Source organism: Capsaspora owczarzaki (assembly GCF_000151315.2).
Source record: "Capsaspora owczarzaki ATCC 30864 unplaced genomic scaffold supercont2.13, whole genome shotgun sequence".
Taxonomy (NCBI): Eukaryota; class Filasterea; order Ministeriida; family Capsasporidae; genus Capsaspora; species Capsaspora owczarzaki.
In genome coordinates this window covers 117,513-144,451 of record NW_011887304.1, presented here as the reverse complement: position 1 = coordinate 144,451, position 26,939 = coordinate 117,513, and the positions used below count along the sequence as shown (strand labels likewise).

General features: G+C 55.5%; 8 protein-coding genes across 8 annotated transcripts; 4 read left to right on the top strand and 4 right to left on the bottom strand.

Moving 5' to 3' along the window:
* Positions 1 to 143: 143 nt before the first annotated feature.
* CAOG_06974 (triacylglycerol lipase) lies at positions 144 to 2,853 on the bottom strand (the record flags this gene model as incomplete). The annotated part of the gene is made up of 7 exons (XM_004343648.2): positions 144 to 1,018; positions 1,121 to 1,309; positions 1,405 to 1,547; positions 1,664 to 1,819; positions 2,063 to 2,149; positions 2,365 to 2,459; positions 2,776 to 2,853. The coding sequence occupies 7 exons, from the start codon at positions 2,851 to 2,853 to the stop codon at positions 255 to 257; spliced, it is 1,512 nt and encodes a 503-aa protein (XP_004343698.1). The 3' UTR covers positions 144 to 254.
* A 93-nt stretch (positions 2,854 to 2,946) lies between these two features.
* On the top strand, positions 2,947 to 6,377 carry CAOG_06973 (aminopeptidase puromycin sensitive). Its single transcript, XM_004343647.2, has 4 exons — positions 2,947 to 3,093; positions 3,464 to 4,187; positions 4,329 to 4,447; positions 4,528 to 6,377. Exons 1-4 carry the CDS (start codon positions 2,984 to 2,986, stop codon positions 6,194 to 6,196), a joined length of 2,622 nt encoding a protein of 873 aa, XP_004343697.2. The 5' UTR covers positions 2,947 to 2,983; the 3' UTR covers positions 6,197 to 6,377.
* Positions 6,278 to 11,012, bottom strand: CAOG_06972 (hypothetical protein). The gene is made up of 2 exons (XM_004343646.2): positions 10,610 to 11,012; positions 6,278 to 9,999 (listed from the first exon to the last, which is right to left on the bottom strand). The coding sequence occupies exons 1-2, from the start codon at positions 10,946 to 10,948 to the stop codon at positions 6,448 to 6,450; spliced, it is 3,891 nt and encodes a 1,296-aa protein (XP_004343696.1). The 5' UTR covers positions 10,949 to 11,012; the 3' UTR covers positions 6,278 to 6,447.
* Positions 11,013 to 11,317: 305 nt separating this feature from the next.
* On the top strand, positions 11,318 to 12,680 carry CAOG_06971 (hypothetical protein). Its single transcript, XM_004343645.2, has 4 exons — positions 11,318 to 11,389; positions 11,553 to 11,736; positions 11,921 to 12,025; positions 12,148 to 12,680. The coding sequence occupies exons 1-4, from the start codon at positions 11,331 to 11,333 to the stop codon at positions 12,592 to 12,594; spliced, it is 795 nt and encodes a 264-aa protein (XP_004343695.2). The 5' UTR covers positions 11,318 to 11,330; the 3' UTR covers positions 12,595 to 12,680.
* A 94-nt stretch (positions 12,681 to 12,774) lies between these two features.
* On the top strand, positions 12,775 to 16,473 carry CAOG_06970 (hypothetical protein). The gene is made up of 4 exons (XM_004343644.2): positions 12,775 to 13,757; positions 13,947 to 14,149; positions 14,266 to 14,552; positions 14,854 to 16,473. The coding sequence occupies exons 1-4, from the start codon at positions 12,883 to 12,885 to the stop codon at positions 16,033 to 16,035; spliced, it is 2,547 nt and encodes an 848-aa protein (XP_004343694.2). The 5' UTR covers positions 12,775 to 12,882; the 3' UTR covers positions 16,036 to 16,473.
* On the bottom strand, positions 16,455 to 19,114 carry CAOG_09029 (hypothetical protein; the record flags this gene model as incomplete). Its single annotated transcript, XM_011272415.1, has 5 exons — positions 16,455 to 17,000; positions 17,133 to 18,084; positions 18,608 to 18,823; positions 18,944 to 19,027; positions 19,101 to 19,114. The coding sequence occupies 5 exons, from the start codon at positions 19,112 to 19,114 to the stop codon at positions 16,455 to 16,457; spliced, it is 1,812 nt and encodes a 603-aa protein (XP_011270717.1).
* Positions 19,115 to 21,666: 2,552 nt separating this feature from the next.
* On the top strand, positions 21,667 to 22,958 carry CAOG_06969 (adiponectin receptor protein 1; the record flags this gene model as incomplete). The annotated part of the gene is made up of 3 exons (XM_004343643.2): positions 21,667 to 22,289; positions 22,468 to 22,771; positions 22,845 to 22,958. 3 exons carry the CDS (start codon positions 21,667 to 21,669, stop codon positions 22,956 to 22,958), a joined length of 1,041 nt encoding a protein of 346 aa, XP_004343693.1.
* Positions 22,959 to 23,696: 738 nt separating this feature from the next.
* Positions 23,697 to 26,939, bottom strand: CAOG_06968 (hypothetical protein; the record flags this gene model as incomplete). Its single annotated transcript, XM_004343642.2, has 1 exon — positions 23,697 to 26,939. The coding sequence occupies one exon, from the start codon at positions 26,937 to 26,939 to the stop codon at positions 23,697 to 23,699; it is 3,243 nt and encodes a 1,080-aa protein (XP_004343692.2).

Genomic DNA, 26,939 nt, shown 5'->3' with positions numbered 1-26,939 from the left:
AACGGAAGGAGATGGACGAGAAAAGACGCTGTTGGAAGGGGGAGAAACTAAAAAACCAAAAAAAAAAAAACCAGAAGAGACAGAATCGCACTTCGAACAGCAGAGCTGATGATGATGATGATGATGATGATGATGATGATGAATGGCGATGACAATGATGGGTTTACTTGGAAAGCTCAATCGAAACACAAAACAAAACAACAAGGAAACAAAAACAAAACCGCTTCAACAAAAAACACTAAAACAACAGTCTCTCACAAATCAGGATCAATGCCAGAGTCCTGCGACTCGCAGGGTAGCAATGTGCTGCTGGATAAATGGGCACTAATCCGCCGTTGGAAATGCCGGCCTGCATTGGCAGAGGCGACACTAATGTCGTTTGCGCGCTCGAGCAGCTCAATTTCGTGCGCGCACTCTTCTTCACGCTTGCGTCGTTGCAGCTCGTGCTCGGCTTCGCGCTCAACCGTCTCCTTGATGATACGAATGACCTTGGGGAAGATACAGGTCGAGGCCGAGGCCGCCCAGATCAAATCCAGGTGCTCGTACTCGTCTTGGCGGTGGATGAAGGTGTTTTTCGGCATTTGGTCGAGGAGCCACTGCACATCGCAAATGCCGTCCGCGCCGCCGTAGAAGATGGCCATGGGGCACTTGATTTGGTGCACGGGGTATGGGTTGGGTGTGGTGCCTCGGTAGGGCGTCTTGGCCAAATCTTGGTTTTCGTCGTACATTTGAAACTGGTTCATGGCGACCATCTGGAACCAATGCACAATCGTCTTGACGCTCGTGTAGCTGAACAGATGCGCAAAGAGCATGTTTTTGCGATCCTGGGAGCCAAAGTTGGCCATGCGCCAGCCAAACAGCAAGCGGCAACTGGCGTCAATGAGCGACGTGAACGAGTTTCGAGCGAGCAGGTTGCGCCAGAACAATGCGGACGGCATGCACGCCTTTGCTCCAAACATGAGAAAGATCGAGTCTGGGGCAAGGCGGACAAAGCTGCCAATCACACCCTTCTTGAGGCCTGTCAACAAAACACGAGAGGTGAAAAAAAAAGTTCAGATTTCCAAAAGTAACAGCAGTCACAACCAATTGCAATGGGCTGCAGAACGAGCAGCTAGCGCACCTTTGGCACGGCCGGCAGGAGCAAGCGCCACAAACATGTTGACACGAGCGGCGAGCTGGGGATTGAGGGAAAAGCTGGCGAACGCTTGGGCTGTGCCCTGCGAAAACCCAACGTAGCTCAACGTCTTTTGCTGAGTCAGATCGAGAATGTAGTTGAGATTGGCGGGAACGTCGTACAGCGCGAGTTCGTCTGTCGTGACACATCAGGCGGACAACACAAGGAGCGAAAAGTGAGACCAGGCCAAACTGCAACCAGAGTCCGCGCTTCCGGGTCAAAACACGTACCAACGCTGAAATCCCAAAAGTGGTTTTGCGAGGGCTTGAATTTTGTGTTCTTGTGGCTGTATCGGTTGCCACGGTTGTTTCCCAGCCACACGTCAAACCCGTGATCTGCGAGCATGAATGCCAGCGAGTCGTTTGTCGCAACCCTGGCAGAAGTCACAGATGGATGTTAGTTGCGAGATGACAAGTGTGGCATACTGTTTTTTTTCTTTTGTGGCTGTTGTTTTTGTTGTTGTTGGTTGGCTTGGCACAAAAAACGTACCAGACCTCGCTGCACATCATGAGCCCGTGCATCAAGAAGACCGCCGGTCGATCACCATTCACCGAATGGCTTTCATTCTTGCGTCTTGGGATGCGATGCAGTGTCAGCACGAATCGGTCGTCCGTCTTGACGATATGCTCTTCTGCCGTGTATCCACTGACAAGAGCAAGCCAAAAGAAAAGCCGAAACACCGGGTCAGGATGTGGCACAGAAATGAGATCAAGCACGAGCCAGAATCAGAATCAAGCTGCGTAATCCAAGAAAATATTTGGTTGTGTGTTGGGATGCATGAAAGTCGTTGCGTAATAGCAACATCAACTCCCCCTCCCCAATAGCACAATGTATGTTTGGAGGCGGGGGGGGGGTGGCGTGATTGAGAAGCGGTGGGCTTTTCCTTACAAGTGCTGAATGAGCTGCACGGTGGTCATGTCCATCGCAGGGTCTTCATTGGCGTCCATGTATCCTCTGAACAGGCGCACTCCTTGCCTGATTGATCGTGTTGAACAAAGGGGGGTTCAAAGGGGTTCAAAGGGGTTCAAAGGGGTCAGAGGGGTTAGGGTTAGTAATGGTCGGCCATAGAACAGATGACGGAACATATGTTCCATCAGCCCACAATTCACAACTTGAACGCAGCCAGCCAGGCAGTCGCACTATGCACTGCAGATCCACATCAAGCTGTGTTTGTGTGTTGTTCTGTTTACCGGATGAGATGGGCGCGGACAAAGTCGAGGCCGGACGTCACTGGCTGCGGAACGAACATGAAGACGAGGCGCACTGCGGATTCGACCACCAAGACCTGCAAAAGAAGCAGCAGCAGCAGCACCAACACCAAGAGAAGAAACAGCAGATGCGTGATGAGTTCAACAAACGACGAAGCCAAGTAGCTGGAAGTGGTGTGTGTGTGTGTGTGTGGGGGGAAAGTGGGAGGCCGTTGAGCTTGGAAGGATGGTGACGCCATTGATCGAAATAGGGGGAAAACGCCGACAGCAGGTACAAGTCATCGTCACTCTCACTCTGTCAGTCAGGTCGGAATAGAAACGTAGAGATGGAACAAGAAAGCAAGAGGGAGAATACTGATGTGAAGAGGTGGGTGGTTGAGTGTGTGTTTGTACCAGGATGGCAAAGAGAAGCCGCGCATAGCCGCCAAGCGTAAACTGCACAAAGCGATTGCCAACAGGAACCGAAAGCATGAATGAAAGAGTGAGCATCTGAGATTGTACAGTACATATTGTTTAATATTGTTATTACTGAGATTATTACAACGTCAACCTCACTCCTCATTGAATCTTTTCCCCCTGCCCCACCGCCTTCCCTATCGCAATGACTGCTGAGCGCGAGCTTCTGCCTGCGAATGTGCGTCCGCGCCATTACGAGCTGCGTCTGACCCCAGACCTCACTGCGTTCACCTTCGCAGGCGTCGTCACCGTCACGTAAGTCTACGTCAATCTCAGCTGTTTTGGTTTTGTTTTCTGAGAAACGGAGGGCTTTTGTTGGTTTTTGCTTTGTTTTAGTCTGTGTCTCCTACTCTAGCTCCCTCTCTCTCTCCCTCGCGCGCGCTCTCTCTCTTTCGATCTCCATCCACTGTGATGTTGAGTTGAGCTGTTGCTTGTGTATTTGGTTTGGGCGCGTTGTGGGAAGCGGTTGGTGGATGATGACCACTGTGAGCTTTTGCTGACAGATACCACACGACCACTACTGCTTGCATTGCGTTTTGCTCACGTTGTGTGACTTGGGGGCGTTTGTATGTATGTGATGATGATGATGATGATGTTGTTGTTGTTGTTGTTGCTGTTTCGCTAGGCTGGACGTCGTCGACGCGGCGGTCGATACGATCGTGCTCAACGCCAAGGAACTCGTGCTCGAGTCTGCCGTGCTCGCTGCCACCGGCGCCAAGGCCACCAGCATTGCCTATGCAGTCGAGTCCGACCAGGCAACGCTCACCTTCCCCGCCGGCGCAGTGGCCGCCGCCGCCGCTGCTGCTGCCTCGGGCGCCACCAAGCAGATCAAGCTCACTACCGCCTTCACTGGCATCCTCAACGACAAGCTCGCTGGGTTTTACCGCTCGTCGTACTCGGCGCCCAACGGCGACAAGCGCTTCATGGCAGTGACCCAGTTCGAGGCGACCGACGCTCGTCGCGCCTTCCCCTGCTGGGACGAGCCCGCGCTCAAGGCCACCTTTGACGTCGTCCTCGCCGTCGACCCCAAGTTTGTCGCCCTGTCCAACATGCCTGCAATTGGCGAGCGCACGGTCGATGGAAAGAAGGAAGTCACCTTCTCGACCACCCCGATCATGTCCACCTACATTCTCGCGTTTGCCGTCGGCGAGTTTGACCACATCGAGTCCAAGACATCCGAGGGCGTCACCATCCGCGTCTACACCCCTCCCACCCTCGCCGAGCAAGGCCGGTTTGCCCTCAATGTCGCCGTCAAGACCCTCTCGTTCTTTACCGAGTACTTTGCCCAGCCCTACCCCCTTCCCAAGCTCGACATGCTTGCCGTTCCCGATTTCGGCGCCGGTGCCATGGTACCGATTCTTTTTTTTTGTGTTTTCGAGTTGATTTGCACCTTGATGGTGTGTTGCTCTTCATGCCGCTTTGCTCACGCACCATTTGGAATGGCTTCATGGTTGCTGGTTCGTCCTCCCCCCTTTTTGGTTTGTTTTCAGGAAAACTTTGGCCTTGTCACCTTCCGCACCGTCCTCCTCTTGTTCAACGAGGAGACTACCCCCATCCACATCAAGCAACGCATCGCTTACGTGACGTGCCACGAGCTGGCCCATCAGTGGTAAGGGGGAGGAGGTGGGGATTATCTGTTGGAAAACGAGAGCTGCTCCACTCACAAACACAATCCCACCTCGCTTGCAGGTTTGGCAACCTCGTCACCATGGAGTGGTGGACTGACCTTTGGCTGAACGAGGGCTACGCGACCTGGGTCGGCTGGCTCGCTGTTCACGAGCTCTTCCCTGAGTGGAACGTTTGGGAGCAGTTTGTCATCAACGAGATGAAGCGCGCCTTCTCGCTCGACTCTTTGGTCTCCTCCCATCCCGTCGAAGTCGAGGTCCCGGCCGCCAACAAGGTCGATGAGATCTTTGACGCCATCTCCTACGCAAAGGGCGCGTCGGTCATCCGCATGCTCGTTTCGTATTTGGGTGAGGAGGACTTCAAGGCGGGCATGCGCAAGTACATTGCCAAGTACGCCTTCTCGAACGCGTCGACCCGCGATCTGTGGCAGGTGCTCGGCGAGGCCAGCGGCAAGGACGTCCGTGGCATGATGGATGCCTGGACCACTCAGACGGGCTACCCGGTCGTCACTGTCGGCCTTGACGGCCAGAACGGCGTTGCAGTCACCCAAGGCCGCTTCTTGTCTGTTGGCCCCGCCGCTGCTGCCGACGACAAGACCCGCTGGCTCGTCCCGCTCCGCATCGCGGACGCTTCTGGCGCCAAGCCCACCGACTCGGTGTTTGCGGACGCTTCGGGCAAGTTCCCCCTGCCTGCTGGCCATGCTGCTGGCAGCTGGTTCAAGCTGAACGCTGGTCAGACCTGCTTCTACCGCGTCAAGTACGCCGAAGAGATTGTCGGCGCTCTTGGCGCTGCCATCCCCACGCTGCCCCCGGCTGATCGCGTCGGCCTGGTCAACGATGCCTTCGCCCTGGCTTCGGCTGGCTATGGCTCGACTGCCCAGGCCCTCGCTCTGCTTGCCAACTACAAGGGCGAGACGGCGTACACTGTCTGGGAGGACATTCTTGGCTCGCTCCGCGCGCTCTCCTCGACGTGGTACCGCGAGCCTGAGGCTGTCCGCGAGCGCCTGCGCAAGTTTGCGCTTGCCCTGGTCTCCCCCATCGCGCGCCAGGTTGGCTGGGAGGTTCCCGCCAAGGGCACCGAGTCTCACCTCACGTCGCTCCTTCGTCCGCTGGTTCTTTCTGCCGCCGGTGCTTACGGCGACGAGCAGATCATTGCCGAGGCCAAGTCGCGCTTTGACCGCTTTGTCAAGGGCGAAACTGCCGCGCTGCACGCTGATGTCCGCGGCCCAGCCTTCTCGGCTGTCGTCGCCCACGGCGGCGCCGCTGCGCTCGACGCTGTTGTGAGCATTTTCCGCAAGGCGGACTCTGCTGACTTGCAGCTGATTTGCCTGGGCGCGCTCGGCCACACTCGCGAGCCGGCCTTGATCCAGCGTGTTCTCGAAATGTCGCTGTCCGAGGAGGTCCGTTCGCAAGACCTGCACACCATCGTGGCGACCTGCGGCCACAACCGCTACGCCCGCGACGCCACCTGGCAGTTTGTCAAGTCCCACTGGGCCGAGTACAACGCCCGCCTCGTCTCGGGCTTCCTCATTGTGCGCGTCGTCTCTGCATCGTCCGAGGCGCTCGTCACCGACGCGGATGCCGCCGACGTTGAGGCCTTCTACAAGGTGCACTCCAACCCCTCGATCGAGCGCAGCGTGCAGCAGTCGCTTGAGCACATCCGTGCCTCCAGCGCTTGGCTCGGCCGCGATCGTGCCCAGGTCCAGCAGTGGCTTGAAGCCAATGTCCAGTAAAACAGGAGAGTTTCGTGCTGGCGCAATGTTGTCATTCTTCTTCTCATGCAACATTCAAAGGTGTTTCCTGAACCTAGCGCTTTCCCGAGGTTTGAATAAACACGACCATGTTGACCTTAACACAAGAAGAAGTTTAACAACGTTGGATTGTTTGGTATTACATGGAAAACAGCAAAGCACAGCAATGCAGAAGGAAACAAAAGAAAAAAACAACGAAGAGATTTTGTTAAAAAAACATGGCAATAACTTGTTCACGCACGAGCAGTCTTGGCGCTCTTCTTGCGCTCGGCATGCTGGTGGGCAGTTGCAATTGCCTTCTTTTGTGTGATAACGTCCTTGGTAATGTTAAGAGGCTCGATGATGGTGCCCGTCTTGACCGAAACCTTGGGCTTGACGAGCTTGTGGAAGGTGCTGGCAGTGTTCCACTCCTTGCCAACAGGCATGGCCATCGTCTTTTCAAAGTGCATGCGATCTGCGAAGGGGTGGGGAAGGTTGCCGACCTGCAGCTTGGCAGCCTTGCGATCCAGCTTTTCGTTAATGATGACGTGCTTGAGCTTGGCATCGGCGCGAGGCTTGTTTGCGCCAGGCGCAGCCTTCTTGATTTCGCGCTTCTTCGGGAACGGGTCGGCAATACCCTCGCCACCCCATGCACCCCAACCGGGCAAAGTCACGTCCTCGTCCTTGGGGGCATCGGCCTCGACGAGGGCGCGCTTTTCAGCCTCGAATTCGGCCACAACATTGTCGTTCGCGAACGCGCGCTCAATCAGCTTGCGCTGCTCGGCAGAGCTGGTGGTCAAGTCCATGGCTGCGGCGGCCGAAGCGGCGCTGCGCTTGGAAGTGCGTGGCGCGTCGTCGTCCATCAGCACAGCCGTGGAAGGATCGAGCACATAGTCATCCTCGTCGTCCTGGTCGTCCAAGCTGGCGGACACGGCAGCGCGCTGCGCCTGCTTGGTTGCAAGCGACGTGGCGCCGACAGACGTGTCAATGTTAACGTTCTTGAGCTGGGCAGCAGTCTCTGCTCGCTTGGCATCCAGCACGCCCTTGGCGGCCTTGGCGAGCTGCTTGTCGACACGCCCGAGCGTGGGCGCGTTCGCTTGCTTTGAGATGGAGGCGTTGGAAGGTGCCTTGCGACCACCAGCCAATGCGGAGGCCGCACGCAGATTGGAGCCGCTGCGCGTGTGCTCATCATCGAGCCCAGAAGCGGCAGAGAGCCACGGGTTGGCTCCTCCTTCCATGTCGTCGTCCTCGTCTTCACCAGCAGCGTCAGTTGCGTGAGGCTGTTGTTCCTGCTGTGCCGCAGCGGCCTGCTCGAGTTGCTGCTGTTGCTGTTGCTGTTGCTGGCGCTTGGCAGCACGGCGTGAAAGGGGCGCGGTGGTATCCTTGTTTTCGTCGAACGACTTGACACGGTTGACAATGCCATCGCTGGACGTGGTGGCACTCGCGTCCGTCGCTTCGACCATGTCTGCAGAGCCGTCACCAACAGTCAAAAATCCGCTGACGCGCGTCGAATGGCCGGCGCTCATCGCGACGCTGTCAATCTGCAAAGCACCGTCGGCGGTGAATTGCTTGTCCACCGCCCGAACGGCGGCCTTGCTGCTGGCGGGAGAGTTGACCGATTTTTTGCCGTCTGCTTGCTGGCCAAAGGTTCTTCGGCCTGCAACGGTGCTAGAGCGTGCCTGATCGCGGGCGGCTTGTTCGCGAGCCTCACGACGCTTGGCCGCCAACATTGGATCCTCCAGCTGATCGTACTCTTCATCGTCGTCGTCCTGCTCCGAATCATTGCCATGCATGCGAATGCGCTTGCGTCCATTGTCGTTGGTGTCATCCGCCGGGCGCTTCTGAGGAGTAGTAGCAGCGTCCAGCCCGTCGCCTTCGAGCTCGGTCTCCATTTCATCTCGCAGATCGCTCAGCAAGAGACGAGCCTCCTGGCGCTTCTTTTCAAGCGCACGCTGCATAAACTTGAGGCCCATCAGGCCACCGGCGGGCAAGGCCTTGTCCAGTTCTGACTCAATCTTGTCGAGGCGCCCTCGGCGGGTGCCTTCGTCCTCATTGTCGTCGTCGTCGTCGTCGTCGTCATTGTCGTCATTGTCACCACCATCCAAGTTGCCTTCGCCTTGACCATCGTCATCCGAGCCATCATCGCCAGATGCAACACGACGGCGAAGGATGTCGCCGCGCTGGAGCTGGTCTTGCATGGCTTGCTTCTCGTTGGCGTCGAGATGTCCTCGCGCCAGCATATTGCGAGCCCACTTGGATGTGTTTTTGTGACGAAGAGTCAGGCGTTCTTCGGCACGGTCGCGCTCAAGCTGGTTGCGCTGCTCGCGCGCCGCCTCGGGATCGAGCTTTTCCAGCGCTTCGAGCGACATTTCCTCCTCTTCTGCACCAGCCTCGCCGGCCTTGCGCTTGAGAGCCTTGTTCTTGATGCGATGGTACGTCTTGCTCTTGATCTTCTTGATACGCTTGCACTTGGCCTCATAGTACGAGAGCATGGCGCGCATCTGACCAAGTTGCCGTTGCCGTTCTTTTTGCTCTTCCGGTGTCATGCTGCGGTCGGCAAGCATTGCCTGCTCGCTTTCAATCATGACACGCTCAATGCCTGCGCCGCTGGCAGAACCACCGCTGGCCTGCAGCACTTCACTGATTTGGCGCTCCATGTCGCTCTGCGGGGTGTACTTGGTCGCGAGGGTCGCGCTGGTCACTGCGGGAGCACTATGGGGAGCGTTCAAGGGGAAGCTGAGGTGTTCGGCTTCACGCATTCGCTTGACAGTCGGCACCCACTTGGAAATGTCGCGGGAGGTGTCCTCGTACGCCACCATGCGTTGAATTCGCTGGTTTTCAAACTGTGATAGCGGAACTGACAGCTTGGCAGCACTGGATAGAGCGCCAACCTGCACGCGCTCGCCTGTGCTCGTTGCGGTGGACTTGCGACTGAGCTGGCTAGAGAGGGGCAACTTGGAGTTTTTGGCGACCGACTTGGCGAGTTTGCCGAGCTTAGACTTGAGCGCCGCAAACTCGGCCGTGTCGCCGAGCTCGCCGAGCAGATCATTCATGTCGACTTCACCGACGGAATCATCATCGTCGTCGTCGTCGTCGTCGTCGTCCTCGTCGCCAGTGGCTACTTTACGACGGCTGAGGTTGAACTCGGATTCTCCAATCACTTCGGTGCGCTCCTGCTGTCGCTTTGGTTTTGCGGGCTTCTTGCCGCCCTTGGCGCTGCTGAGCGACTCGATTGAAGCGACGAGGCGATTCAGCCGACTGGCAGCGGGGCTGTCGTCTTCCTCATCGTCGTCGTCGTCGCCATCTTCGTCGTCGTCCTCGTCCTCGTCGTCGTCGTCGTCGTCAAAGATCGTGTCGTCGTCGTCGTCGTCCTCGTCATCATCGTCCTCGTCCTCGTCGCTTGATTGGGGAGCAGCCTTCTTGCCAGACTTGGACGCGGGCTGCTTCTTGGTTGCTTGCTTTTTGCTCTTGCTGTCTGCTTTTGCGCCTTTGCCCGTCTGGACCGTATCGTCGTCGTCCTCGTCTTCGTCGTAGTCAGCATCGAGGAGCTCTGAAATGTCCATGGCTTCGGGATTGTTCTCGCTGAGATCGACTTCGTCGTCGTCCTCATCGTCGTCGTCGTCGTCGTCCCGTCTCCCGCGAGCAGATCGCCCGCTGTCGTTCTCGTCCATGTTGATGAACATGTCTGGTGTGAATTTGACGCTCTTTGCCTTGGACTTGCTCTTGTTCTTCTTGCTGTTGCTGTCGCCTCCGACGTTGCCATAGCGCAGATAGTCTTCCGCCGTGAATGCCTCGTCCTCGTCAATCTGAAGTCAAGAGCAGCAGCCATTGTGAGTTTGCTTTCGTCAGCCATCCTTCACAAATCGTCATTGTTGTCAATGTCATCGTCATAGTCATCGTAGTCGTCAGTGCTTCTCCATTGCCAATGCTGTTCCATACATCCTCCCGTCTCTCTCTCGCTTTCCATGTGGAATTGCCATCCCCGTTGTCCCCGCCTCCTTACAACCTTCACTACGCAACTCCCTTCACAACCTCAGCCACCTTTTGACCCAGCCTCGTTGATCACTGACTCTGTAGTGCTGAGGTGCTCTGCTCTCTCTTCCTCTCGGTCCCTCTCTCGCCGTCTCCCAACTCCGACCCGCCCATCCCTCTGCCTTCTCTCTCTCTCTCTCTCTGTCTCTCTCATTCTCTGTCTCTCTCCAACTCCCTTCCCCAGTTCCCACTGTCCAACGTTTCGTCGTCCTCCCGTTTTGCAATGCAGTCCCACTCACTCCACGTGGATTTCAACCCTTCCCCCCCTTCCTTCCTTCTTCCCCTTGCTTCCACTCTCAAACTCCAGCTCCCACCACTATTCTTGACTATCGTGCTGTTTGTTGATCAAGTAGTAGCACCGCGACTGCGCTGAGCTGTCCTCACCTCTTCGTCGACAAAGTTCTCGGGCAGCTCGTACTCGTAAATGTCGACGTTGTCCATGCGGCGCAGCTCGTTCGGATTGTCAGCAACGTCCTCCTCTTCGTACACGTCCAGCTCGCTCCGTGCACGCGGACGACGCTGCGGCTTGCTCATGCCATTGCCATTGCCGTTGCCGTTGCTGTGGCTGTGGCTGCTGTCGGACGATGGGCGCGAGAACGACCGACCGCCGCCACGACCACCGCCACGGCCTCGTCCTCCTGCCCCTCCGCGACCGCCGCGGCCACCGCCACGCTGCTGCTGCTGCTGCTGCTGAAACCCGCCTCGTCCACCTCGTCCGATCATGCTGATGGTGGAAGGAGCGAAAAATTAAAAAATGAAAATGAGAAAAATAGAAAGACTGGGAAACTGAGATTTGGTTGTTCAGATTGAGGGAAGCGTCTGAGAATTACTCTGGATGACAATCTGAGCTCAATTGGGAGGCAATGGGAGATGGGGGAGCACTGTGATGATGGGGCAACCAGTTTTGCTCCCAATGCAACTCTCAGTCATTCAGCTCATCTCGGCTTCCTTCCCTTCCTTCTGCTTCTTCTTCGTCCAATGGCCTCTCCAGTTAGATCTCCTTTAGCTTGAATTCATTGCTCCTACTTTGCCACTCTTTTCCGCCTCTTAGATCTATTTGGACTCCATCTCGTTTCGTCTCAGTCTTTTCTCCAGTTTCAATACAATGGCTGACGACGCTGCTGAGATTGCGCCTGAGCCTTCAAAGCTCGGCACTCGCGAATAGTAATAAACCTTGCTTGACTCTCCACCAACCGTCTCAGAAGTCTCTTCGAAACGCTTCTTCTGAGAAACCGAGCTCCTTTTTGTTTGTTTTGCGTTTTTCCAAGCCCGATTCTACTTGTGCTCATGCTTGTTCTCTGTTTGCTGGATGATTCTGCTTCACCAGCTGGGACCAAGTGTACGAGCGCGAAGTGGGCAACTTTGACGAGCGCGGCGATGTTGGCGAGGTCTGGTTTGGCATGGACGCCGTCGAGAGCGTCGTCGACTGGATCCAGGACGACGCGCGCTTGCCAAAGCACCTCTCTGTCGTCGACATTGGCTGCGGCAACGGTGTATCACTCGTCGAGCTGGTGAGCCCCCAAGGGTGGTCGCTGTGCAGAGGAGCCTCGTGGAACGGCTGTCAAAGGGGACGGTGAATTGTGCATGGTCGCTCACTCACTCAGAGTTGGCGCATATTTGATTTGGGTGTGCATTTTGGCGTATATGTGGGGGGGGGGTTTGTCTGTGGCGGGGCGCGGTTGGACACTTTTCTAGGCTCGCGTCGGATTCAAGTCGCTGCTGGGAATCGACTACTCGGAGCCTGCAATCGAGTTGGCGCGCAAAGTCGCGGCCGCTGACGAGCTGGATATTGATTATCAGGTATGCAATCGTCGATGAGACGAAAAGAGGTCGGAACAGACTTGAAGGGAGGAAAAGGACAATGGAGCAACAGTTGGGAAATGCAACAACTCACCGTCGCGCTTACATTTTGTCCGTCTCAGGTGTTTGATTTCATCAACGATGATGTATCCGCACTCCAGAACGACAAAAACCGCTTCCCGTTCGACCTGTGCATTGACAAGGGCACGTACGACGCTATTAGTCTGGCGCAAAACAGCGCGAGCGCGCGTGCTGCCTACGTGCGACAAGTCCATGCACTGTGCTCGCAAGCAGTAAAGCCGCGTCCGCCCAGCGATGACGATGACGAGAACGCAGACGAGGAAGAGGAAGACGACGATGACGACCGGAGACGCAAGCTGTCGCCGCGCACCACTGGGCTTTTCATCATCACGTCCTGCAACTGGACCAACGACGAGCTGAAGGCTGCGTTTGCCTCCCATTTTACGACCTATGCTGTCATCAAGTACCGAGTGTTTGAGTTTGGAGGCAAGAAGGGCTCGAGCATCAGCACGGTCATTTTTGCTCCAAAGCCGCCAAGCGAGTTGTAACCAAGCTCTGCTCTTTCCCCTCCCCCCCCCTGTGCTTACTTGCGAGATGCTTTTGGAGCTTGAAACAATACAGCATTTTTGTGCCATTACAAGTGCAGCATCCCTCCGAGGGGGTTGGTTGAATGACAGAAAGCAAAAAGCAGCATTTTCGAACGTTTTGACAGCTCACTCTTTTTTTGTCTTCTTTCTTCTTACCCGATTTGTCATCTTTCTTTTCTTGTCTGAGCAACCAAGCACAACAACAAACAAAAACACAAACACACACAACAGCAGATCAACAAAAGTGCTATGCTGCAGCATCAGCATAGTGGTGCAGGTGCAAGTCACCTTCCGCTGGGTCTGGGCGATGATCTCGCTGCGATGGTCGGCTACACCACCGACAACGACATGCTGCTCGAGGCCATTGAAGAGCATCTCGCTGCGACAACAGCGCCGGCAGCGCCAGTCCCAGGCTCGCTGCAGCAGCTCATGCACGGCCAGCCCACTGCAGCAGCAGCAGCAGCAGCAGCGGGGTGGACGGCGGACGGCTTCGGTCCCGCAGCGCGCGTCCAGCAGCAGCAGCAGCAGCAAGTGCAGCAGCACTACCACGACTACCACTATCCACAGCAACAGTCTCAGCAGCCTCAGCAGTCGCAACAGCAGCAGCAGCAACAACAGCAGCAGCAGGAGGTCGTGTCAGCGCCGACAGCGACGACGGCGACCCGCGTCACTCTTCATCAGCAGCAGCAGCAGGACGCGCTGTGGTCGACTGCGCCGCTGAGCCTGGCTGCCGTCCAGCACCAGCACCATTATCAGCATCAGCATCAGCATCAGCATTTGCAGCAGCAGCGGCAGCGGCGTCAACAACACGGCGGCCACCAGAGTCAGACCCTATCACTCGACGATGCGCTGTCAACCGTCGTCGCAGCAGCAGCGGGGTTGTCTCCACCCGCCTCAGCATTGGCCTCCGTATCAGCATCAGCATCAGCAGCATTTTCGTCAGCATCAGCAGCCGGTGTAATGGCAGCCAGAGTCGCATCGAGCGAGGCGTCCGTCGAAGCGTCATCGGCCGACGACTCAGGCCTCCTTGCACAGCCGACCACGCTGCTCCTCGACGACGACCAGCCACTGCAGCAGCAGCATCAGCAGCAGCAGCAGCAGCATCAGCCGCAGCCCAAACGAGCGTAAGTGTGTGCGCGCGCGTGTGTGTGTGTTAGAGTGGTGACAAAGTTGCTGTTTTTGTTTTTGTTTTGGTTTGTTTGTTTATGGTAACGTCTGATTTCTGAGACCCACTCCCCCGTCTTTTGTTCTTGTTGTTTTCGCTCTCTCTCTCACTCTCTTCCCCCCCCCCTTCCGATTTCGTACAATCACAGGGTCAAGGGCACCACCGTCAGCCATCGGCAGATCGAAAAGCGCCGCCGTGATCGCGTTAACGAAATCCTCGCAAACCTGCAGGAAATGGTCCCAGAGTGCCGCAAGTCGGAGGGACGACTTGACAAGACGTCCGTGCTCGCAATGACCCTCCGCTATCTGAAGCAACTCGTCGGTGGAAGTAGTAGTAGTAGTGGTGGTGGTGGTACGTTTCCGTTATTGATGAGCCATGGCATATTAGTTGCTTTGACTTGTGTGTGTATTTTTGTGTTTGACTGTCATTGTCCTGCTCGTTCTTTGACTTTGCTGTGCTGCTCGCAGGCCCTTCATCGTTGTCTTCAATGGATCCGGCTGCAGACGACTCAACCGACTCGTTGGACGGGAATATCATCGATCGCAGCTCGGAACCAGGCGTGTCTTCGCCCGTATCGTTGGCGCTCGACACTGCAACGCCACGGGAAGACCAGCTACTCACGACAGTCAACGAGCTGGCTAGGATGCAATCGTCACCAGGCACGCGCGCGGACGATGCAGAGTGGCATCAGCTGTTGTTGGATCACGTCGAAGATTTGATTATCGTTCTCAACCGGGACGGCAGAATACTGCAGGTACGCACCCGTAGGGGACAGTCTTCATCGGCAATACGTGCGCTTCGTGTTGTTGTTGTTGTTGTTGTTGTTGTTGTTGTTGTTGTTGTTGTTGTTGTTGTTGTCGTTGTCGTCCTTGTCGTCGTCCTTGTCGTCGTCCTTGTCGTCGTCCTTGTCGTTGTTGTTGTTGTTGTTGTTGTTGTTGTTGTTGTTGTTGTTGTTGTCGTTGTCGTCCTTGTCGTCCTTGTCGTTGTTCCTCTCGTTCTCTGCAAACCACTAAGCTCCTCTTTTCTAATTCTGCGATTCGCCTCTCTACCCGCAGATTTCACGCTCGTGCTTTCCAATTCTTGGCTACCGTCCGGCACAACTAGTTGGAAAGTTCTTGTTCGACTTGTGCCCTTCTCCCGATAGCGCTCGTGTTCGTGCAGGCCTCCGGCACCGTGAGCTGGACCCGATCAAGGCGGTCGATTACGCGGCAACCGCCGAGCTCGGTGCAACAGTCATCAACTCGCGACTCGTTCCGATCAAGGGTGACCCAGTCTGGTTTGAGTTTAAGCTTCGCGAAATGTCCCGCAACGGCCATGCACTAGACTGTTTGGTGGCGGTGGGACGACAATGTAGCGCGCTTCGTGTTTTGCACTTTGGCAGTCCCTTGGAAAACTCGGACGAGTTCTCTGCACGGCACGATCTGTTTGGGCGGTTCTTGTACGTGTCACCCAACATTACAAGGCTGCTTGGATACCAGCCGGTTGATTTGATGGGCGCTTCGCCGTACCGGTTTCACCACCAGCTCGATGTGCCCCGCACTCTGAACGCCCATCGAGGTCTGTTTGATCAACCTGCAACACAAGTGGCCTTCCGGTTCATCACCAAGAAGGGCAACTCTTTCTGCTGGATGATTTCGCGGTGCGAGTTTGTTCGCAACCCAGTCACCCGCGACGTCGAGTACATTCTTTCGACGTCGCGAGTACTCAGTTCCAGTGAAATCTACCTTCTGTTGGCGGGCAAGCCGACCAATACGAGCGACCCTATCACTGCACTCCCAGCACCACTGACCAGCCAAGAGGACGCGGAGGTTTGCAAAAGCGTGTACATTGACGACCAGAGGCAAGTGCCCCTGGTCTCGAATGCCGACGAGGTTGCGCGCTTGTACTTGGACGAGCCCACGAAAAACTTGTCCGAAAAATCACCCCTCTCGGTTGGAGTGTACAGTAGCAGCGCCCCACACGTGTTCCCGGACCTTTCGGGCTCCAACAGTGGCGGTTCTGCTCCAGAGCAGCGCTCCTCAGAGTATCAGACCCGAGCTCAGCCGTTTACCGATGCCGGCACGACAAACTTTGGCAATCCGGCCGTTGGCACTGTTGTCTCGGATTTGATGAGCTCTGTGTTGACATTGCAACTCGAGAATCAGCGTCTACACGAAGAGTTGGCCAAGCAAGCTTCCAGCCGGTCGGCTGATGCAGCAGACCAACCCTCCACGATGGCTGTTGTTTCCGATTTGTGACCCTCCAAAGGTCCAGCCTCATCGGTTGGTTTTTTGCACCACAACAAGGGCATTCCTATGCCTTCCAAGCAACAAACCCCTTTCGAAAAAAGACACGGCCCCTTGAGCAAGCGTGGCGATGACGACAAATGCAGATCAGAATCAGAATGGCAAGCGCAGCTTTTCCGGTTTCCTCACCGGACTTTGTGTAATGACACGTTCGCGTCAGCCCAGACTTTGGATTGAAGTGAGGGAGGAATTGCAGTTGAGGAATTGAACCATCTGGCAGTTGAATTGTTTGTTTCTATTTGTTAGCAAGATACTAAAATTCAGTCTACCACTCAACCAAAGCCTCGTTCCTCCATCTATAACACGTAGACATGAGGATTTATGTGAATTATAAATAAACTTGAATGAGAGGCGAGCATCGACCGTGTCTCCTAGCCCGGCCGAAAGCCCTTAATATCAATCTCATAGTAGAATAGCATAGGGATGAGTAAACAAACAATCACAAACACGCCAACGGCGAGCTGTATCGGAGAACAACAACTCCATGCTCGGCGGGCGCGCTCTGCTTCGGCGCGTTGCACAACTGCCAGTGCTTGCTCCGGGGAAATGGCATCAGTCAGACGAGACGCATCGTCGGGGCTTGGGGTGGCAATTTGAGGCAATGGCTCATTGAGCAGACTGGTGATGTCGACTTGTGTCGAGCGCGGGACTGGCTTGGCGACAGGATTCAGAGTTGTACTCTCGCCAGTCAATCCGTGACTGTGCCGCGACCCGGGAGGCTGTTCGGATGCCGACTGATTTTCTCGGTCGTCGCTTTCGTCGTCAGACCGTTCAAACGGATGAACCTCAACAAAAAGGCCTTCAGCGTGAAGCTGCTCGCTGATAATGTTGTAACGTGCCACCGGTATTCGGACGCGTCGCCGAGTCGAGAGCTCTTCAACACGCCAGATGCGGTTGACGTGTTTAATGTCCGAGACCTACATCGGTGAGCACGATCGGAAAGAGAAGCAGGAAATTGAGCCAAATGAGCAAAATGACCAACCCAAAAAAACAAACAACAAAACCTCCTCTTCCGAAAAGCACTCAAAAAGTCATCGTTCATGGCTTACACTTGCGCCAAAGCGAACCGCTAGGTGCTGAAGCGTATCAGTGGGTGTGACGCGATGCCAAATCAGCGTGTGAGTGGCATTCTGGTAGGTCTTGTCGCGCCCGGGCTCAAAGTCCTCGCCCTCGTCGCCATCCGAGTCATCCTTGTTGGTCGTTCGCCTCCGCCCGATTCCGGTGCGAGTGCTACGAACGAGCTCTACTTCCGTGCCAGCCAACGACAGTGGTGCGCTTCGACCAAAGACGGCACCAGTGGGTCCCGACAATCTTGATGCTGTCGAGCCGAGTGTGGTAGTTGCCAAGCTTGCTGCGGCTTCTTTAGCAGCCAGTCTCTTGCTGGGGAGTGCCTGCTGGTTGCTCTGGCGTGCTGGCAACAAGGCGATTCGCTCAAGGGATTTCTTGTCATTCTCACCAGATCGCTTGAACGGTCCTTGTCTGAGAAATTCACGATCGTGGCCGTCCTGGTCTTGATCCTGATCCTGCGCTTCTAATTCTCGTGCAAAGTCTTGGTCTTCTTCCTCTTGGTCGTAGTACTCGTCTTCACCGACGGTTCGCGGGACCAGTGGGAGCAGCCGATTTCGTCGGTCGCTCGGGTCTCTCGTCCACACGACCCGATCGCGCTTCACCCCAGCACTGGCACTGGCACTGGCACGGGCATCATCGTCATCATCGCCATCGTTGAAGCTGCCAGTGGAGTAGCTGTCCTCCTCGTCGTGGTCGCTGGCTCGGTTGTTGCTTGGGTGCTGGAAATTGGACGAGGCTGCAACGAGCAACTCTTGCCCTGCGCCGCTGCTCGCGACAATCGAGATGCCGGCCGGTCGGTTGTGTGCGTTGTGCACTACCACGCCAGACAGGGCAGCTGGGCCGCGGGTGGGGTTGCCGGTCGGCCGTAACGCAGGCCGCATTCGAGCTGTTACAGTAAATTTGCGTTGAAGTGACTGCGATGGGTTCTGAGAACTGAAGATGGATGAAAATTGACGAGTGAGAAAAATGGAGTCGATCGTGTGGAGCAGAAAAAAAAAGAATCCAATGGCAAGGACGTAGTGAACCGACGCCTTCAGCTCGGCTATTCCATACTATTGCTCGGTTTTCGAGTTCTTTTTCAATGTATTGGAAACAACAGCGCATAGATATGAATCCCTAATCTTGTCGTTCGATATACCCGACAGAAAGCGACGCAAGTCGCACAAAACTGTAATACTGACCGAGTTGAACTTCAACCTCCCAACCCGCGCGCAGTTGGCGGATGACAGGATGGTCTGTTGGCGAAATTGTCACCAGCTGAATGGTCGAATCGACGACACGCGCTTTTGCAGCCCATTTGTATCGAACAGCACCTTGCTCGTCTCGAACAATCAGATCGAAACGGCCCGATTTGGCTTTGTACTGTTCACGAAGGACTTGAATCGCTTTCACTCGGATTGAATTTCCATCGCTGCTTCGAGGCATTGTAAGTTTCAGAAAATCGAACTGATTGTACCTAGACCACGCTTGGTGAATGTGCTGCACGCCTTGCAAGTACTCCGCTTCGTCCATAACGAGCTCGGCAATCTCGGCTGGTAGTGCAGGGAGAAGTGCGGGCTGATTCTCCAGCTCGTGTCGGCCTGTCAGCAGGTGAAACACGCTCTGCCAGTCTTCAGAGGTTGTCAATCGTGGAAGCAAGGAGAATGCAAGCGGGTTTATCTGGTCCTCGATGCTGTGCAATGAACAAGCAAAAAATAAAGGAACCATCCGGAGGGCCGTTTCCATTGAGCATTGGTTCGAGGAACATGGACGGAGCATCAATGGCTCTCATTGGCAAGAACAAGCAACCTACTCAAGCTGAGTCAGAATGCGGTTGACTTTGCGTGCCTCATCAAGCGCTTGAACGCCAACTTGGCCAATGCAATTTCTCGCTAGACTGCCGTTCAAAGTGTGAGCAGGTTGACAACGTAGCAAGGTCTGAATGATGCTGGCTCGATGTAAGCACTTACTGCAGCTCAGTCATCGTCTTGTTCTCTCCGAGTGCTGCTGCAATCGCTTGTGCTCCAGCATCGCCAATCCGATTCGCGTGCAGACTGCCCATCCCCTCCATCAGTGAGCATTCGGAATTTTTATGAATCCCTCACATGCATCAGTAAACGTGAGATGACTTACCGGATCCAAATCAGGTTCGTGTTCACTTTGAGAGCCTCAGCGATCGCCTGCGCTCCAGCATCGCCAATTTGATTATGGTACAGACTGTCCGCACACCTTCCGGCAGTGAGCACGCTGAATACCTTCTGCTAAAGTCACCCACCCACATGCACCAACAAGAGTGAGATAACTTACTAGAGCCTCTCCATCGTCGTGTTCACTTTGAGTGCCTCTGCAATCGCCTGTGCTCCAGCATCGCCAAGCTGATTCCAGCTCAAACTGTTCATCCCATGCATCGGTGAGCACTTTGGAGTTCCTCAAATCACCCACTCATATGCATCGGCAAAAGTAAGATGACCTACGTGAGCATGCGCAGCGACGAGTTCACTTTGAGTGCCTCTGCAAACGCCCGCGCTCCAGCATCGCCAATCTGATTACAGCTCAGACTGCCCGCCCCTCTTCAGCAGTGAGCACTCTCACTGTCATCTACTGCAATCACCACTCCATGCATTAGTTCAAACGAGACTCACGCAACCTCGAGGGAAAACAGTGGCGTGTTCACTTTGAGTGTCTCAGCAATCGCTTGCGCTCCAACGTCGCTCACTTTGAGTGTCTCAGCAATCGCTTGCGCTCCAACGTCGCCAATCTGATTCTCACGCAAGCTGTCCACATCGCCTCCATCAGTGAGCCGCTCTTGCTGTCTCTACTTGATCACCCACTTCCATGCGTCAGTGAAATTGAGATGACTTACTCCATCGTTGCCAATCTTCTTCCCATCCCACCTGTCTCTCCATTTTCGTCAACACAAACGCGCGGTCACACTGTTTCCAAACAAAGCGGCTTCCCCCTTACAAGAGCCATCCACTCGCATTCTTGACGAAATCATGCAGCTCGCGCTGGCTCTCAGACATACTCTGGTAAGTCAGCATTTTCAGCAATCAAACAAAGACTGACTCGATGCTCCATTTCACCTCTCTACCCTGACACACGCAGGTCTATGAGCCAGCCATTTTGATTGCTGTTCCTCATTGAGGAAGTTTGGAAAAATCAGGATTATTTTCAGTGCAAAATTTTGTTGATTGTTGAAAGGGGAAACAACAGGGTAGTTTGCATTCCCACCGATCAGACCTATCCAAGTCATAGTACTGTTCGACAACATTTTGAAGTTATCTTAGAACATAGGACTGCACAAGAAACGCAACAAACAAAAACAGAAAAAGTTCAAAAAAGGACTGTCTTCCGAATGCCGAAACATTCCTCCTGTTTTTGCGCGTCTCTTTCCAGAGTCGTACTCGGCATTTCATGTTCATCGTACGCGGGGAGGCTGAAGTAGTTGAACGTTCATTTGGAGTTGAGGCTCAGCTTTGAGATTTGTCGTTCAACTCCACTTTTCTCTCTCTCTCTCTCTCTCTCTCTCTCTCTCTCTCTCTCTCTCTCTCTCTCTCTCTCTCTCTCTCTCTCTGGTTCTCGTCTTTGATTCTCCAGGTTTCTTTTCAAATGTCTCCCTCTGCGTTCATGTCTCTGACACACGACACCTTCCATTCTCGTCTTGACAGCTGTGTGGACATTGACCCTTTGCGTCCAATTGGCACCCTTCCCCCACGCCGCACACCTGCGCCCCGTTGCTTTGATCCTGTCTCCCGCTGGACATCGCTCTCATTCCCCCATGGATGAACATTTCAAACCCCCCCCCCCTCCTCAAAAGCCACTCCTCGTATGACTGTCGCCTTTTTATCCCCCTTTTCGTTTACTCTTTTTGTTTCTTTTTGTTGAGTGCACGTTTCAACGCAGTCCTCAACAAAAAAAACGGCCAAATCGCCAACAACACGTTCCACTCTCACAAGAACAACGTGATCGACAAAAAAGTTGAACGGAAAACGGACGAGGTTTTTTGGCGTTTGAGGGGAGGACGAGAAAAAAAAGAAATGGCGGGAGTGAACAAAAGAAATGGCGGGAGTGAACGACGGCTTGCGGAGGCGAACGAGCGGTGGCAGTGGTGGCAGTGGTGGCGGGGCATCAGCGGACAGCGAGCAGCCCCACTACCACCACCAACAGCAACAGCAGCAACAGCATCAACAGCAACAGCAACAGGGCGACCATCATCAGAGGGCGACTGCTGCCAGCGGTGATCATGAACGACCAGCAGCAGCGATCGAGTTTGCGGCTGCTGCTTCAACTGGGTCGCCGTTGATGACGAACAGCGGGCTTGCTCACCATCATCACACAAGTCATCATCACACAAGTCATCATCAAGGCGACAGTGGTGCTCGTACTGGACTGACAGTCAACTATGACGACGACGACGACGATGGTGATGCTGATCACGCTGGAGCCGATCAACGCACTCTGCTCCTCAACCCAGACCACGACGACCAAGCGCCGATGCGTCGTCATGCTCACAACCACAACCACAACAGCCACCACATGCCACACGCGGTGCTGGTCGACGGCGTGCAGATCAACGCGGAGCAGCGTGGTACTACAACCATGACTGCGACGACTAGTGCTTCAGTTACCGCTGCAGATGAAGTCCTGTTCACCGCGTCTGCATCGTCAACGGCGGACTTGTCCAAGACGGCGCTGCTGTCGGATCCACTGCTATCGCGCGAGTTTATTGTCGCGGGCGGGCGATGGCGCACGGTCAGCTACCACGAGTTGCCAGATTGGCTCAAGGACAACGAGCTCATTCTCAACCACCACCGTCCGCAGCTGTTCACGTTCGCACAGTGCATCGAAAGCATCTTTCGCATCCACTCCGAGACGGGCAACATCTGGACACACCTCGTTGGCTGGCTCGCGTTTCTGGCCGTTTGTGTCGCGACATTCAGCTACCACCTGGGTGACTATCCGTGGGAGGACCACGCATGCTTTGCCGCCTTCTTTGTCGGCCTCCTCGTTTGTCTCAGCATGTCGACCACCTTCCACACCGTGTGCTGCCACTCTGTCAATGTCGCTGCCGTTTTCAGCAGATTCGACTATGCTGGCATTTCCATGCTCATCGTCGGTTCGACCATTCCGTTCTTGTACTATGCCTTCAAGTGCAACACGTAAGTCTCCCCTTTTGTTCAGGTGCTTGAATTGAGTTGAGTTTGGAATGTGAATTGCCACGAGCTGTGTGCGTCGGTGCTTTTCGCTTGCTCGTTTGCTCCCTCACTTCCTCATGCGCTCTTTTTCTTCCCGAATTCCGCTTTCTCCTTCTTCTTCTTCTGTTGTGCGAATCCTCAGAGTCGTTCGGTACACATACACCGGAATCTGCGTCTTCCTCGGCACAGCATGCATCATCATCTCCATCCTTCCTCGATTCGACACACCGCGATTCCGCGTCCATCGCATGGTCACGTTCTTGTCGTTTGGTGTTTCGGGCATTGTCCCTGGCATCCATTGCATAGTTGTCAGCGGCTTCATGTTCCAGGTCGAGGCTGCCGGCATCGGCTACATGCTGCTCATGGGCGCGCTGTACATCACTGGCGCTGTTTTGTACGCCGCACGCATTCCAGAACGCTTCTTCCCCGGGAAATGCGATTTAATTGTAAGTGGTACATGGTTGTTCTTGCAAAATTTGCTTGGGTCTGTCCTCATGATCTGCTCTCTGCGCTTTGTAGTTCCAAAGTCACCAAATCTTCCATGTTCTTGTGCTCGCCGCGGCTAGCGTACACTTTTATGGCTTGCTCAGGGCGGCAGAGTACCACCACACGCACGACACTTGTGTAGCTTAGAGCGACGGTGTGTTGTTTGTTAGATAATCCTTGTACAATGCGGTGATTTGATTGACTGAAACACTTCACCATGCAGTGGTTGTTTCGTTTTTGTTTTTTTCTGCAATCCGAGTTAAATAAAAATCAGCTTCGTTTCTCATGAGACAGATTATGGATGATGGTGGTGTTTACTCTTGACACAAGCCAATATAAATAAGTGAACATGGTGAAAATTACACAACGAGCAAGTGCAGCCCAGCAAGGCGCGCTCGATGCCTGGCCTGCACGGCGGTTTGCAAATGCTGAACGATGCCGTTGAAGGCACCCGACCAGTCAGTGCTCCTTTTGGCGGTCACTGCTTGCCGAAAGTATCCAACCAGCACTTGCAAGGAATCCAGCAGCATTTGCTCAACAAGGCGCTCAAAGTAACTGCAGACCACCTGGACGTCTTCCATTCCAGGGACGGCCTCCGAGTCCACCCAGAGCTGCAGCGCCGCACCAACAGTGGTCACGGTATCATTGTTGCAGAAGGGTGGCACCGAGTCTGGCTGGACGCTGACGGGTAGATTGTTGAGCGCTTCTGGCTGATTTGGCAATCCAAAACCAAGGCGACTGGACGAGCTTGGCACGGCAGACTTGCGCGCCTGCTGTTTCAGACGCATTTCCGTCTCCAATTCTCTTCGGATGGATTCCGGCAACGCCTGCCAAACGGTAGGGTCGATCTGACGCCGTAGCAGAATGAAACGACAAGTGTGTCAGTCACGACAACTCTGACGTTGAGTTCATCTCCGCGCCTCCGACTTTCAAACTTACATCATTTGGAACAGGACTGCTCGCTGATATCGCAGTCGTTAAACTCGCAGGCGGGTCCGATCGCTTGGTGGCAGCTGTTGCAGCAGGTCCTTTCCCTTTGGATTTCGCAGACGCTCTTCCTGCTGGTTTGGAATGCAGGGACGCATCGGCAGGGACGGCAGTGCTTGAAGTCCTCGAGCTACTCGCCTCCTCTTTTCGCTGAACAAGCGCATTGTACTCGAGATACATCTCCTTGACCACTTCTGGAGGGAGAAGGCGAATGACTTCAGGGTCCCACTGCGATGGAGAGGGGACGTGGTCGGCCTGTGCAGCCTGCGGTGGAGGGCTTGCACGCGCTGCGGCTGCTGCTGCTGCTGCGCGGTTGTCGACGGTGCTCGTGGTGAGCCTTCGTTTAGAGCGCATTGCAGGCAGCACTGGCGCTGCAAAGACTTGCTCGGGTTTTGAGGTGGACTTCGGTTGCTGCAGCACCGAGCGTGGACGGGAAGCCAGCGAGACTTCAGATTTTCCAGTCTTTCGTCGATAGTCGGCCTCCAAGCCGAGTCGAACCTCCTCAGGCAAGGCTTCCAGCACGGCCGGATCGAGCTGCGACATTGGGGGCAAGATATCGTCGTCCCCAATCACGACAGTGTCGCACGGCGCAGGGGCTGCAGCCGACACGCGCGGGCTTCGAGTTTTTGCAAACGCTTGAGCTAAGGGCGCCACTGTCGCAGGATGGTGCTGGACTGGTGCAATCGCCGGCTGGTGGTGCGTGACTGGAGCGGGGGATGTTGACTCTACTGGTGCCGCCCCAGGAGCCCGTGCGCTGAAAAATCGTGTGATGGCGCCGGATTGCGGCTTGCTCACAGACGGCGGATCTTGGCCAGTCAGCTTGGTGAGCTGGATGCCAAGTCCACGATACTCACAAGGTGGAAACTTCAAATCGGCCAGCAACGCCATGGTTTCATGAAAAATAACGTCTGCGCTGCGCGTGGGTGTCGCGAGCAACGTCGAGCGGTTGTAGCTGTCACAGACACCGTGGCCGAGGTACTTGTAGACTTTGGTGATGCCTGGCTTGCGCACCATCAGGTGGATGTGCAAAGACTTGCCCGTCACATTCAAGACCGCCATGCGCCGCTCCAGCTCGCGCGAGAGGGTGGTCACGAAAACCCGCACTTGAGCTTCCTCCTCAAAGCGCACGCCCCAGGTGATTTCAACCGATACGGACTGGCGAGCCTGGTGTGTCTTGAGCTGGCGCATGTCCACGCCGCGGGCAAAGTTGAACAGGGTTTCGCCAATCTTCTTGCCAAACTCGGCCTGCAGCTTGTCCTTGCTGATGCGTGCGAGCTCCGAGCACGTTTCAATGTCCAGCTGAGCAAGGCGACGCGCCAGCGACCACCCGACGCCCGGGAGGTCGCCAACGGCTTGTGTGAGCATAAACTCGAGACCCTTGTGCGGGGCGAGATAAAACTGCCCGCTGGGCTTGGCGCGCTTGGTCGCCATCCTGGCCAGCAGCATGTTGTGCGCAATGCCGGCGGAGACTGGGCAGCCAGTGCGCGTCGCGATCTCCTGTCGGATGCGTGACACGACTGCCGCGATGGATGCTGCGATTTGAGTGGCCGAGGGTGTCCAGCTCGCCGAATGTACGGGAGGTGGCTGGGAGTGGTCCGTTTCAGCCGCTTGTGCGTCTCCTCCGGACGGGAGTTCGGACTGGGAAGAAACAATCTCGCGCTGGACCAGTTCTGTAATGTCAATGTAGGCTTCGTCGCAGCTGACGGCCTGTATGATTGTCGTGTACGACACGAGCGTTTTGTAAAGGGTGATCATCACGTCGCGGTAGACTTCAAACTCGTAGGGCACACAGGTGATATTGTCGCAGAGCTGTCGCGCATCGCCCAATCGCATGCCGTTGCGCACTCCTTTGGCTCGCGCGGGATAGTTGCAGGAGGCTATTTCGCTGGTGCTTGCAAGGTCGGTCGACGACGAATGGCACACCACCACGGGCTGCTCGACCAGATGGGGCCGAGAGAGCAGACTCGCGGACACGAAAAAGCAGTCCATGTCGACATGAGCAAGAACTTTGCCGCCGGGGATTGGCGGAAGCGCAGCGCCCTTGTCTCGAAACGACCTTGCCATCAGTTGCTCCACCGTCATGGGTGCATCGCCAGTCGAGTCCTTGGCTGCGCTCGTTTCCAGCAGCTCGGCGACCAGGGTTTTGACTTCGGCGGCCCAGGTTGACAGAAAGTGTAGCCGGGAGGTCTGGTAGTATCGGCTCATAAAGCCGGACGGGTTTCCCAGCGTGGTCATGGTTGCCGCACGATCGCCGAGAGGACGAGCAGCGCCAGCCGTCGTCGTCGATGCATTGTTTTTGGAAGAAGAAGAAGAAGAAGAAGAAGCAGGAGCTGGAGCGATGGAATGTTCCGACTCTGCGAACGCTCCTTCGCCCTCCTGCTGTTGGTCTAGCGCCCGGAGCAACTCTGCATCATCCATCAGCAAGAACTCGTCATTGTCAAACTCCTCGGCGCTGTCTTGGTCGCTATCCACCGTTTCTGGCGGCGAGGTGGTGGCCGATTGGTCGAGCGGTAGAGGGTTGACGTTCATGGATTGGGCTTCCTGGGCATCTGCCGCCAAGGACGGCGCTTGACCCGCGCGACCCATCAAAGCCGTCGTCGTCGTCGTTGTTGTTGTTGTTGCAAAAGAACGAGCAGCGTGCGGGGCGTGCTTGTTGGCAATCGGCAGCATTTGCATGAGCGCGGGCTGCGTTGCGACGCGACCCGAGTACAGCCGGTACTTGTCTTCAGGCAACAGGCGGCCCTGGGCAATGCTGTCGACAATCCACTCTGGGCGCATGACCTTCTCGTTGGTGAGTTGCTTGAGCTTGGTGTCGGGCAGATTGCACGCAACTATGTGCGTTACTCGCGACTTTGAGTTGTAGTGCTCGTAGGTGCCTCCGTGGGCCCACAGCAGGTGCTTGAGCTCTGCGGCCGGCGGCGTCGTGTAGCCATCCACATACACGCGCACCCCAGCCAGGACGGACGACAGCCGCGGCATGCTGGACGACTCGTCGCCGTCCTCAAACTGCTGGTCGAGCTTGGCCTTCTTGATGCGCATGTACTCGCCCCACCCGCCGCCCGCCGACCATCCCGCCGCGTGCTCGGGGTGTGCCCGCGTGACTGTCTTGGCGGTCTGTTCCAGGCTGCTGCGGTCGTCCAT

What these genes read in the sequence shown, in the direction of transcription:
- CAOG_06971 (XM_004343645.2), top strand. Translation starts at nt 11,331, where the DNA reads ATGGCTGACGACGCTGCTGAGATTGCGCCTGAGCCTTCAAAGCTCGGC. An exon ending in AAGCTCGGCACTCGCGAATA is followed by an intron (nt 11,390 to 11,552) that starts GTAATAAACCTT and finishes CTGCTTCACCAG; the next exon opens with CTGGGACCAAGTGTACGAGC. An exon ending in AGCTGGATATTGATTATCAG is followed by an intron (nt 12,026 to 12,147) that starts GTATGCAATCGT and finishes TGTCCGTCTCAG; the next exon opens with GTGTTTGATTTCATCAACGA.
- CAOG_06972 (XM_004343646.2), bottom strand. Translation starts at nt 10,948, where the DNA reads ATGATCGGACGAGGTGGACGAGGCGGGTTTCAGCAGCAGCAGCAGCAG. An exon ending in AGAACTTTGTCGACGAAGAG is followed by an intron (nt 10,000 to 10,609) that starts GTGAGGACAGCT and finishes TCTTGACTTCAG; the next exon opens with ATTGACGAGGACGAGGCATT.
- CAOG_06973 (XM_004343647.2), top strand. Translation starts at nt 2,984, where the DNA reads ATGACTGCTGAGCGCGAGCTTCTGCCTGCGAATGTGCGTCCGCGCCAT. An exon ending in GCAGGCGTCGTCACCGTCAC is followed by an intron (nt 3,094 to 3,463) that starts GTAAGTCTACGT and finishes CTGTTTCGCTAG; the next exon opens with GCTGGACGTCGTCGACGCGG. An exon ending in CACGAGCTGGCCCATCAGTG is followed by an intron (nt 4,448 to 4,527) that starts GTAAGGGGGAGG and finishes CCTCGCTTGCAG; the next exon opens with GTTTGGCAACCTCGTCACCA.
- CAOG_06970 (XM_004343644.2), top strand. Translation starts at nt 12,883, where the DNA reads ATGCTGCAGCATCAGCATAGTGGTGCAGGTGCAAGTCACCTTCCGCTG. An exon ending in CAGCCGCAGCCCAAACGAGC is followed by an intron (nt 13,758 to 13,946) that starts GTAAGTGTGTGC and finishes GTACAATCACAG; the next exon opens with GGTCAAGGGCACCACCGTCA. An exon ending in TAGTAGTAGTGGTGGTGGTG is followed by an intron (nt 14,150 to 14,265) that starts GTACGTTTCCGT and finishes TGCTGCTCGCAG; the next exon opens with GCCCTTCATCGTTGTCTTCA.